Consider the following 12,719-nt stretch of genomic DNA (forward strand, 5'->3'; position numbering starts at 1 on the left):
GGCTTCAGACTGGCTTGGGTTTTCTTCAAATAGCCTCCTTCCACTGTAATTTTATATATATGTATTTTACTAAAATAGTCACTTCACATGTCCTTTGTACCATATTACCACCGAAGGTATTAATTCAACATGGCAGTCCAGGACAAAAACTGGTCTGATCTTGGTTCTATTTCTGGCTCAGTGATTGCGAGCACAGTGAATTACATGCAAGGTTTTTCCTTGACATTTGTGCACTTGGATTAGGCTCCTAATTGCTTACTAGCACTTCCCACTACTGAAAAGCCCAGAGAAATTAGCACAAAACCTGCTGTGAACCACTTCATCAAGCTATGAAACCATTTACAAAATAGATCTGTCAATACTCTTCAAAGCTGTTCTCTGGGTCACCTTACACAGCATCGTAACGTTTCTTTCTGTTGAGAGAGAAGGATAGAAACTGTACGTTATGGACAGAGGTTCAGCCAAAATGGTCAGAATATTCTGGATGCAGGGAGAGACAAGTGACCTATTAATATGGTTTCCTCTTCCTGCTGCATCGACAGCAAATGGGAACGTTCCGAGTCCTAAAATGCATTTGCAGAATTTATAAGGAGGAGTGAAAGCCTCTCCTTTCCAAAATGCTAACACCGTGTTGGGTGCACATGTGGGTCAGCTCTGATGGCTTCCAGCAGGATTATCAGCACCTATTTCTTCCTTTTGAATAAAAAGCACAGAGAAGAAATAGGGAGACGCAGAAAAATCGATGAAGACGGGAGAGAAGAGCACTGAAATGTAACATTTCAACCTGTGGCATGAAGGTTGAACAGCACAAAAGGCACAACAGCACAGTTATGTAACTTCAATGGAACTATATCGCTAGTCTTCCCCCCAAAAATGGGGAAGAATAGATTTGGAAATCCATCTTTCATTTGCAATACAACAGAACAAAGCTCGTGCTCACTGCACACAGTAGCTCTTTGCAGTATCAATATGAAATTGAAAGTAATTTAAACAGCTTCATCATGTCACTATGCAACTAAGGAGGCAAGAATCCCAAATACCCACGCTGGTCACTTTTACGTATTATGCCAAGCAGTGATTCTCTACAATAGAGAACACATTCCTCCTGGCCCTTTTTTAACCAACAAGCAGTGATTCTCTACAATAGAGAACACATTCCTCCTGGCCCTTTTTTAACCAACCCTTTAGTTTAGATCCTGAAGTCATCACAGGACTACAGTGTAAAGACTGCGTACGTGATAGTACACAAACATCCTCCCTTCCCTCTTAGACACTTGTGGCCCCAAGATGCTGACACACCAACTGAAAGAGCAGGTATCATTGCCTGCACTCCCGAAGTGGCAGCCTTACAGCACACACAACTGAAACTGCCTAACGTTAATCCTCACTGCTCCCTGACATCAAACAGCTTCTAATTTTAGCTCTGCTGTTCTGTAACCCTACCTAGTTCCCATCCCACCCCCACAACTATATAATAGATCCTTCCTTCAGATAAGTAGGGTGTTGGAACATTCAGAGGGTTTTTTTTTTTCTCACCCACAGGCACTAGCAGAAAAATGAATTGCAGATTTATTTTTAGGTAGAGCCTTTGGCCCTTATTTTCTCTGTAGGTTCCCTATAGCAAGTTCTGCGGCTTAGAAATAGTCCAACCAACAAATCAGCACAAGCCAGTGCAGAAGGAACCACAAAAGGAGGAAAAGCGGATGAGCAGACTTTTGTTCAGTATCTCATTTATGGGGTATCAAATTCAGCCACCAGCTTGTTCTTATCCCTGCAAGACTCCTTAGTCATTTGATTGCCATTTTTTTCATAAAAGATCCAAATCAGTATCCATCTACGCTGGATTATGCACTCCCCTGACGAGGAAGAAGGCTAATGGTGAGCAGCATTGCCTAAGATATATGGGGAGGGAAAGCTGCCTGCCCTGCTGTTGTAGTTTGTGCCTTTCTGAAGTGTAAAGCTCAGGGCCTGGCTTATTATAGCCCCTAGGGACCCATGAGATAACAGTGATGTAAGGCTGAAAGCCGAAGTTCTCTCCTGCAATCCCACATCACAACATAAAGCCATATGCAAGGGTATAAAAGCATTATGCTGTGACATGAAGGTAACCTATTAGACCAAGATACTAGGCCCTGACTAGACAGATGCATGTTGTCTTATGGCAATAACAGCACACTAAGGGACTGCAGTATCACTGCTGACACCAGGATGTTGTATAGAACAGCATGATGCTGCACTGGTACATCAGGACCTTGCGTCACGTTTTGATGTCATGGAGTGGCGACGGTTACACGTCAGGGTTCTGCTGTACTGCAGCGTACTGTGACCACCTAATGACTCCATGGTATGCAGCTATGCTATGCTATGACACCAGATGGTGATGAGATCATTTTGGGCAGAATTAGGTGGCGTACTGCAAAAACGCATGACATCGTATTAGAGATCAGCACATTACCTTGTGCGAAAACAAGCCTGTGCCGAGCCTCAGAGGTGGCCAGAGGTTCCCCCATAAGATGCACTATGTTATTTTGGGCAGTCTAACAGCATGAAATGGACGGGTGGTCTAAAAACAGGCAAGAGCAAGTCCTCTTCCTAACGGTCAGAGCAGGCTGCTCCTGCTGACAGCATTCTGTCCCTGTGCTACTGCCCTTCCTGGTACAGAGAGAAATCATGTGTCTGCCTGAGAACGACTCCATAAGGAAATCTGCATTAACCCCAGCAGTGCCATCTACAACTGGAATGAACACTTCTACAGCAAGGACCAAAAGATCTGCTTGTATGCCGTGCATTTGATGTGATTTTCTCTTTAGATAAATACTAAACCTATAAAGCCATTTCACTGCAGATATTGGAGGCTGTACGACCCATGTTAAAGTACCTTAACCAAGTCTGACAGGCAGCAAAGTGTATTCTATACTTAGATCTGTGCCTCTCTAGAACCATACGAATCAGTCCAGTAGTGACAAACACATATTAAACACAGGTGTTTAAGGACTTGAAATAACATCCTTAACTTACCCTTCTGTGCCTGGATACTGCAGCACAGTCAGATAAATAAAACTGCCTGCAAACATCCTAGAGGTGAAACACAGTAACTACTGCATAGTCCCAAAATGCTGTATCCTTCAATTAAATAAGGCAAGCAATCAGACCACTTGACTTGTTCCTCTTTGGGATTCAGAGGAGGATGAAGGGAGGATGCTGGAGAGATAGCCCAAGCAGGGCTTGGTTAGCACTCTCACAAGCATCTCCTGGGGAGTGGATGAGGACCTTCACTGCGCTCCCCAGCAGAGCACAGCCCCCAGGGCAGCGCAGTGCCCCCAGGACCCTGAGACAGAGAAAACTCAGAGGTAAGAGCGTCACCTACTGAATCACTGCGGCATTTCAGCTAGCACAAGGGTAATCTTCTTACGTCCCCCATGAGAACCGACCAGCCTCACTTGCTCAGCTCTGAATCTGACTAAATCAACCGGCTAGCTTCAACCTGGCGTGTTGTAAGTGCTGTGATCGAACTGGGTATGCAAAAGCTCAAGATGTCCAGCGTTGCTCATGGGTAGGTACGGAACCGAATCCAGTGGGGTGCTGTGTTATTGCAGATACACATGAGCACAGCATTCCTAACACATGCTTTGCTCTCCCGGTAGTACGCTAAGCTATTATGCAACTCGTCAGCCCAACTGCATACCATGTAAAGCAGCGAATCAGTGCACGAGTTGGGTTTTCTTTTTAATTAAAGGGATGAAAAGGGAAGATTTTCGAATGCTAACAGTTATATCACTTGTACAGCCTGTGTTACACATGGCCATGTATTTATAGAAGAATTTCAAAGGCTCTCAGGGTAATTAAATTAAAGATAAAATGACAGAAATTAGAGACAGAGATGACCTATTGAGTCATCCCTGGCTCTGGTCCGTCCCCTGGGGCCCAGCACAAGATGCTGCCTAGTGCTGTGCTGTGCTGCTTTCATTCTTTACACCGAAAATAATAAATAAAACAACAGAGGGAAAATAACTTCACTTCTTTCTCACACTTCACAGGGAAGGATCTCAAAGGACTAAATTCAGGCTGATGCAAAACGGCACACTGGAGAGGGAGGCTGTTATTTCTATGATGACTTCCTTTTTCATTACAGAGAAAAAGGATTAAGGAATAGAAACAGGCCTTCACATTGCTCCTGTCATTCACTTTGCAATTGCAACCCCAATTACAAAGTCGCATTCCACTGTTAACTATGGAACCGTTCCCATCTGATAAAGTTCTGATTAAATCAATTTTGTCGCGCTAATTCAAAGGCGATTTATCCCAACTAAGCCATTTTGATATATCAGGGATTTAAAATAGTTTTGATATACTCAAGATTCTATGTAAACCTTTGTTGGCCTGATTTATGTTAGTTATATATATATAGAATTGCATCTATATATATTGCATGCATATATATTTACATGCCCATAGAAAATACAAACTTGACCAACAAGAACATTGACACCCAAAGGTTCTGTTCACTTTGCTGATCACTTTCACCAACACAGTGTTTCCTTCATTGCCCACTTATCCAAACCCAGAGACTTTCCCCCCAAAACACCCAGGAACCACCAAAGAATTAAATGAGCACTTCGGTACCTTCCAGGACACTGTTAGTTCCCTCGACTCCCAACTCTTACTATGTTATTAGAGCAACATAAGGTGCATCCCCAAAAGCAGCTATTTAAAGGACAAGCCGAGCAGGAGCCATTCCACGCACACCGGATTCAAAACGTTTTCTCCACCTTCCTTCAGGATAAACCTGCACAGATCTATTTAATCTGGGTGCAAACAGACACGGGCTCCAGGCGCTCAGGTGTGCGTGCGTGCAGAGATGCAAATTCATGCACAACCATAGCAAAAGCCGGGAAGAGGAGGGGAAGGGGTGGCGGCAGCAGGGAGGAAGATGCAGCCAGACCAGAGGGAAGCTCACGGCATCACGGTCCTGATGCGGAGATGCCCGGACAGGAACGGCCCGTCGTTCCATCGATCCCCACTCACTTCCCCGGCGGCTCCCCCCGAACCAGCAGCCCCACATTGATGCCCACCCCCCCCCCCCCCCCGGCGTTGCTGCAGTGGCTCCGAGCTTCACAGCGCAGGCACCGGCCAACTTAGCGGAGCGCATCCCTCTCCCCGCCGGCCCCCCCTTCGCCGCAGGGCTGGGAAGGAGGATTTGGGGAAGAGGCAAGGGAGGGGTGAGATCGCGTTCTGCTTACCAGGCGAGCTTGAACCCTTTCATTAGTACAGTCACGATAATCCGATGCCCGTGTCCTTGTCTGCCCACTGACAGCTCCAGGGGTCCCAGGACATATTGGAGCAGACCCGGCCGGCGAGCATCCCCCGGGGAGCGCCGAGCCGCATGCACACAGCCCCCTGCGGCGGGGCACGGCCGCCCCCCGGCCCCGGTACCCCCGCCGACAGGCACCGCGCTCCCGCACTAGCAGCGCCGGGGGCTGAGCCGCCCCGCTCTCTGCTGAGCATGTGCAGCGCCGGCAGGACAGCGCGCAGCACAGCATGCCATGGCAGCACAGCATTCCATAGCAGCACGGCCTGACCCCCCCCCCCCCCGCAGCGCTGGAGCCGGCACAAGGGGGATGTGGCTTCCTCCGCTGCCGACCCGTCCCTCCTGCCCCGGTTAGCGCAGGCAGAGTAGCCCCATCACCAATACGGGCTCCCCCTCGATGAATTAACCCATCGCTCCGGCCCCAGAACGCTACTAAGTGCTGCTACAGCGTAATTGAAAGTGTCTTACTCTCATAACACCCGGTGCTTGCACAGAAGGCTCAATTGTGTAGCTTTGCTTAGAAATACAGACTGGTTTGTGTTGGAAAGGAGCTTAAAGATCCTCCAGTTCCAAGGACACCTTCCACTAGGGCATGTTGCTCCAAGCCCCATGCAACCTGGCCTTGAACACTGCCAGGGATAGGGCAGCCACAGCTTCTCTAGGGAAGAAGGTTTATTTGCTTTATTTGACTTTGTTTAATGAAGGGACCAGATCTTTTTTCCCCGTTCTCCCCCATCCTCAAGAGACAGACAGAAGCCAAGTTCTAGATAGACATCCCAATTTCTGGATAGACATCCCAAGTTCTAGATAGACATCCCAAGTTCTAGTTCCACTTCTGTAAGGCTTTGGACATCCCAGCACAGGTAAATGGAAACAGGACCATGCCAGTGGGGCTGAAGTTTTAGAAACTGTTCAAGTAACACAGAAATGTGGTTCCGGGTAGTTGAGCCCCTCCAAATAGCTTCCCAAGCTCCCATTGAGCCGTGCTGCAGTCTTTGCTTCACTATTCCATACCATCATGCTGCAACAATTAGTGTGAAACTGCATCCTCTCTTCCACTGCATTAGTGAAGGGCAGTGATTGGCAGCACCCTAACAGGCAAGCCCTGTGACAGGCAGAGATTGAAACACCTGCTTTGAAAATTGTTTCCAACATGAACATAGAAACACACCTTCTTATTTATTTCTAGACAAAAAGCATTAACTGAGCCATAAAGTTAGGCACATGCATTTCCACATGACAAACAGCATGGGAAAACCACAGATCTCACCCCATGTAATCCCACACTCAGCCCTCATTAGGTCCAACCTATATCGGATGCCTGGCTTGGACTCGGCTTTTCTCCACGAGATTCTTTGAATCTATGGCCTGCAGGTTGTCAAGGAGAGAAGCAAATCACAGTGCTGTAAAATGGGTCAGGAGACCTGCAAGCTTGGCAAATCTGGGACAGACTAATGCTGCAGAGTCACATGTTTAGAAACCAAAGCTCAGGCAAGAAAGGTATTAAGAGATAAGCAGTCACGTACATAACATGGGGGTTTGGAAATTATCAAAGCAGATAAGACCACTTCGAAGAAAGTGCCTGTTTAAGCATCCTTCGGGCAGCTGCAGCCACAATTCAGCTGGGATCCTTGCAGCAGGAGCCTTGGTGAAGGCGCTGCGGATAACCACCACCAGTGAACCCCAAGCAGGTAACCCCACTCTTTACGGGTTGGATTCTGCATTCACTTGCCTGGTCCATCCATGTTAGATAACCCTGCCTGGGCAAACCCTTTCCTTTTCCGCCGTCCTTAGCAAAAACCACTCCAGGGAAGAGATATTACAATTTAAATAAGGGAACAAAAGAGCATATGTAGATATCGAGAGAGAGATAGGCTACGCACAGCCACCCTGTCCACCTCCGCAGTGCTAAGAATACTTAGCATTCACACGCACACTGAATTCCAGATAAATTATCTACCTACTCCATCCCGAGCACCCATCCCACAAAATGGAAAATGGGAAGACAGAAAAAAGCACATTCAGAACTATGGCTTGAGCACTCCAAACCCAGTTCTGGCTCTGTTTGCCCTGTAATCCATGTCTTTTCACTCATCTGTGGAACTACATGTTGTAAGGAGACATTGAGTACATGGTTGTAATAAGCAGCAATGATAGATTGCTTTGGATTGTATAAGTGTCAACAGAAATGACAAATGATCTTTGATCATTATGTTTTGGATGCAGAAAAGCTTTCATAAGACTTTTTTTTTTAAGAATTCCTTTATTTTTCCATATGAATAGTCAAATAAATTAGTAAAAATAATAATAGAAGTGTCAGCACTGGTTTTCTTTTTAGTTTGCTTTCACGTTTCATGAAAACAAGCCTAACAGTGAAACACCGACAGCAGGTATCTCTTTGGCCAACATTAGCCATCACACAATCCCGAAACCACCACAGTAACGCTGTCTCCTTTATGTCTCAGCTACCACAGCCTCTCCTCCCTTACCTAACCAAAACCTGAATTCAACAGCAGCTGTGAAACATACGGAGATGCCCTTCACTTCTGCTGAGGAAGGCAGGAGCCTCCAAAGCATAAATGCTTAACTAGAGCTCTAAGATCATCAGCTACGTTCTTCCCTACAGCTTCTATACCTCACCTCTCACAGCCACCTTCCTTCCCAACTCACCCCCCTACCTCCCTCCATACAGGATGCTGCAGTTGTGCCTCTCGTGGCCCTCTGTTGACTGCCACCTCTATGTCCATAGTAAAACTGCATCTTCTGCCTCTTCCTTAAAAACATGCTGCTCTCTACACCTTGTTACTTCCTTCTCTTCATTTTAGATCACTCCATCAGCTATTTCATAACATCTGTTGATGTTACCTTTGCATCTTTCAGTGTTCTATTCTCCCTTTCCTACCTCAGTCATCAAATCACCTTTCCCTCTCCCACAACCCAAGATTTATTCTTGCCATAGCAATCCCCTTTCTTCTTTGTATTCATTTCTACTTCACCTATCCACAGAGCCAAATGTATATTTGCACCAATGACTACCCTTCATAAAGGATGTTAGCTCAGATGTTCATAGCCATAAAATCTGTAGGTCAAAGAATTTGCTTATTGCAGTAGAGATTTGAGTGTTTGGGAAAGAGATCTCCTTTTCTGATGGCAAAAAAGATGAGGTACATAATCTGCTAAGCCTAAACAATGAATAACAATCAGTTTACACGGTGTCCCTTCCCCCCAGGCCAAATTCTCATGAACTTCAAAAAGGATTTGAGAAGAGAATTTGGATCCTGGCCTCCTGCCCGTAATATTTTGAGTACTTCTGGTCCAGAGCAAGAACACCATGAATACAGCCTCCCTTGTGGCTTCTGGTGCTTCCACCAGCAGTCAGGATGAGGAAGTCAAACCGGCACACACACAGACACTAAAAACAGCAACGGAGTAAAAGCCATGCAGGACTTTCTCAAACAGACTCAGATTCTGAGTCGCATTAAAATAGGAGTTGGAAAAAAAAGACGGATGTTTTCCTGACCTGTAACTATAAACTGCTACGGCCACATGAATTTTAAAGAGTTCGAGCTGTAATACACAACCCCAGAGTTACTTACTCTTCCTGACCTCCAGCTTAGATGAAAGGAAGACTAAACGGTACCGTCCAGATAAAACAGTGCTTTACATGCCCTCTACACAGGCAACAACATCTGGACAAAGTGACAGGCTGTAATGGATTAGGGCTTGGTGTTCTGTTGTGGTCAGACTGCAAGGAACAGACCATTTGTACACAGCGTTTCGCCACCTCCCTCGTCAGGGTCCGGGGGAAGCACAGAGGCAACTAGAGACATAAAAAGTCATACAACAGTAGTTAATATTTAGCATTATTTTATTCACATGCCAGCTATTTCACATTCCCCGTTGTCCTTCTCCCTTTACACACGCTCCTCCAAGCAATCTCAGTCTGAGCAAGTGCTAGCTAATAAAAGCCAAGGAAACAATCTCTGTGGTACTGTAAATCAGTGTCTTTTCTGTCTTCACTCATCACTCCTGTTACAGCTTTTGAAGACAATGTGTTTCTCAAGATGGAACACGTAATTCAGGTACTTAAATATCTCCCCCTCACCCTGAAAGTTCTGAGAACTTTCCATGTATGTACTTGCAGCACAGAGAACCTTTCAGTGTGAGAGGAATGAAAGACAGCTCACTGATTTATGTTCCTCATCTCCACTAGCTGATTACCTGGAATATGATTCATGCTTTCCCAAGAAGAACTGGCCTGATTTTTGTCTCTCTAACAGATCAACTACTTCTCCCCTTGGCACTCAGCGGGAGCAGGGACAAAACAATCCAGGTTCCAACTTGCAGCACATAAGCAAAGGTGACACGTCACCATGTCTCCATCCCAAAGCAAGGTACCCCATAGCATACAAGGGACAAAGATTGCACCGTCAGTTCTGAAAAGCCTTAAGACAACTGCTTGAATGACTGATTACCCTGGGATTAAAACAACAGCCTACAAACCAGTAAAAGCTGCACTCCTCTCTATTTTTAATGCTCTAAATACAGGACTATTCTTTACCACGTCAGGAAATGACACTTCTTGAGATACCCTCAAAGGTGCCCCAGCAGAAAAGGAAGTGACAGTGCAACACAATGGAGAGCAGCCATGGAAGTAAGTAACATCCTGGAATTACGTCCCATGGCCACCTTCTGGCATCAGCTCAGCTGAGAAAATATGTCTGTTAAACCTTCTCCCAAGTTCTTTGCTAGTGCAGGCTAACCCCAGCAGGAATCAAGCGACATGAATAGCATCCCTTGGAGGCTCCAAACCAAGCAGAACAGGGGGAACTGACGCAACCTTTTCAGAAAGTAAAACAGATTATGGAAAAATATTTGGCTTTCAAACAGGGGACTAAACAACAGCACTTGCCATGGTCTAAGTCCAAATAAACCTGTATGCATTCCAGCAATGTTTACATCATAACTGATTTTCAAGAGGTATCTGTTTTAGAAGGTTTAAACTAGACCTGCTTTTCACTCAAACTATATTTTCCAGAAAAGGTAATGAGGATTTCAATACTTTCACACTAAGCCGGTGCTTTAACACCATAGATCATGTTTTCCTTCCATTACAAACAAGCAGATACTAGAAACAAGTGCAGCCAAAAGATTTTTAAAGTGGGTTTGTTGGGTTTGGTTTTGAAAATGTCAGTTTTTCAACATGGAAAACCTGGAGCCCCCCCAAAGCATCACAACAGCTATAACTGAAGTGTCATTTCCAATTGGCTCCAATGCTACTGACCCTTCAAGCATCCTCCGTGGTAGCTTTTCTCAAGCACCACAGGTGGAAGAGGGTACAGCAACAAACAGTTGCAGCTTGAGCAAATGTGGTAGCGGGGATGATTTCACCTTTATAAAGCCATGTTTGTCCAGAGGGACTTCATACACTATATTAACACTAAAACCACAAAGCCTGCACTGACATGCAGCCCACGGCAAAGCAGGGCAGCTGCTCACCAGTGTTATCCAGGCTAGCAGAAACGTGTGAAAAGGGAAATCTCCAATTCAACTTGAATTCTATCCGAGATATAAGACTAAGCCCTACAGTACATTAACAGCACCACAGTGAGGGTTTTAAACCATGGATTTCAGTCCCCTAGGTAGAACAGTTAAGCTTCTGGAACACAGCATCCCTACTCCTTATGGCCATGCCAGAGCACCCAGTACAGCGCAAGCTTAAGAGCAGGAGGTTTATACCTACTAATGCCATTTCCCACTCTTTCAAAGCTACAGCTCTTTTTAGGAACGCTTAATGTCAGACCCTGCCGAGATAAAAGCACAGGATGCGTTTTGCAGGCACATCCCCTGCACTTTAACCTTGCTATGAAGGGAAGTCACATCTTCCTTGTGCTAGGAAACAAACCAAAGGCATTACCACACATAACATATCCCTGCCGTCAGATACAGCCCTTCAGTGGTGGCACAGCCTTGTGCTTCCCAGGCCTCTCCGAGCCATGCTGAAGCCATCTGCCTCACAAGCCCATCTCAGTTCCAGTTTCATTCCCACAGCTTTCCATCCTGCCAGCCCGCAGGAAAGCAGAACCGACACCCTGGTAAAAGCCAGCAGCATAGGCAAACAGAGAAGCCTCACAGCAAAGGGCGGATGCATCCATAAGCTCGAGTTACTTTCTCACCCGGCGCTCCCCTGAGATCCTTTCCAAGGAATAAAGCTGCCAAAAGGCATTTCTGCTCACAGAGCTAGCTCAGGGACCGGGAAACCTGCCCCTAAAGCACCCTCTAGTGTCACTTTCCCATAGAGCAGCATGCCAGCATCCCGGCTTCCTCCTCAGCTTCATAAACCACCGCTGACGGTGATGTGGACTCCCCCATTCCTCCCCACCTACCCCAGACCTTCACTAGAGCATCAGCATCTCAAGGCTGTCTCAAACCTTACAAGAAAGCAACACATAAAAGCCGCCAAGCCCAGAACCTGAGTCCCATCACCCCCAGCACGGGTACCACTGTAGGGAAAAGGGCGAATAGGAAGTAAATGGTTCAGAGACAAAGTAAGAAGTTGCCAAGCGAAACCACTTACGCACAGTGAGGCCGGCAGCATTTCCATCCTACCTTTGCTGTCGCCATATCAGACGTCTCCATGTTTTCTGCTTGGCCTATCCGTAAACAAGAGCATTGAAGGAGAAGGGAGGGGAGAGAAAGGGAAAGTCAAAAGATGGAGAAGACAACTTGACAGGAGGACGGCAACAACAAAAGTCACTTAAGAGCTAGTCCCAAGCTTTTCCTCCTGCACTCAGATGGGCAGAAGAAGCATCTCGGGCAGATAGCCCCAATATAAATACTTAGGAGTCTGGCACAAGACCCAAGTCATTGCCACCTCCCCATACAAACTCCTCCCTCTTGCCACCACCCAAAGGTCTAGTAAGACACAAGGACCCTCCTCCCAGCTTCCCTTTGAAGTCTGAGCTTCTGCAGGGAGCAGGCAAGCAACCCACCTTTCTCCCTCTCACATTATAGAAGGGAGAGGGACACAATCACCCCCCCCCCCCCCAACCACGGGTACTTTATGAATCGGGAGAAGGGAAGAAAGCGAGTGCATTCTGGGCAGTGCACAGGGAAAGGGGGAGAGATCAGACATAAGGAAATAGGGAAGGAAGAGGCAGCTTTTGACAGGAAAGAGTGAAAGGCATCAGGCAGACAGGTAGAGAAGCAATGGTGCAGAATAAGCATGCCACAGACAGGCCGTTTAGAGAGATGTACACGTGCAGAGAGAAACGCAAGGTGGAGGCTGATCATCTGCACCCTGCTGGGAACACTCACCTCAGCAACCCTCAAATGATCTGGCCTAAACTAGGAGCCCTTTGGTGCACAGGCTGAAAATCCCCAATCATCTAAGGTAAGCTTTGTCCCAGCA

At 46.5% G+C, this 12,719-nt stretch overlaps 1 protein-coding gene across 9 annotated transcripts in view; it reads right to left on the reverse strand.

Moving 5' to 3' along the window:
- The window catches only part of GRAMD1B (GRAM domain containing 1B), a 109,623-nt gene that overhangs the window by 45,468 nt on the left and 51,436 nt on the right, over nucleotides 1–12,719 (reverse strand). The window contains exon 1 of one of the 9 annotated variants that reach the window (XM_062608835.1): nucleotides 11,918–11,938. The exons of 6 other annotated variants lie outside the window; for them this stretch is intronic. Coding sequence is in view for 1 of the 3 variants with exons in the window: in XM_062608831.1 (XP_062464815.1) it covers nucleotides 5,241–5,263 (23 nt within the window). In the remaining 2 variants the exon portion in view is untranslated. Of the gene's footprint in view, nucleotides 1–4,942; nucleotides 5,012–5,240; nucleotides 5,456–11,917; nucleotides 11,939–12,719 lie in introns of those variants that run through there. 2 more of the 9 variants (XM_062608831.1, XM_062608836.1) reach the window with 2 other exon arrangements.

This window comes from Pezoporus occidentalis, unplaced genomic scaffold, assembly GCF_034315485.1.
Source record: "Pezoporus occidentalis ecotype Australia unplaced genomic scaffold, CSIRO_AGI_Poc_V1 ctg130, whole genome shotgun sequence".
In the NCBI taxonomy this organism is placed as follows: Eukaryota; Metazoa; Chordata; class Aves; order Psittaciformes; family Psittacidae; genus Pezoporus; species Pezoporus occidentalis.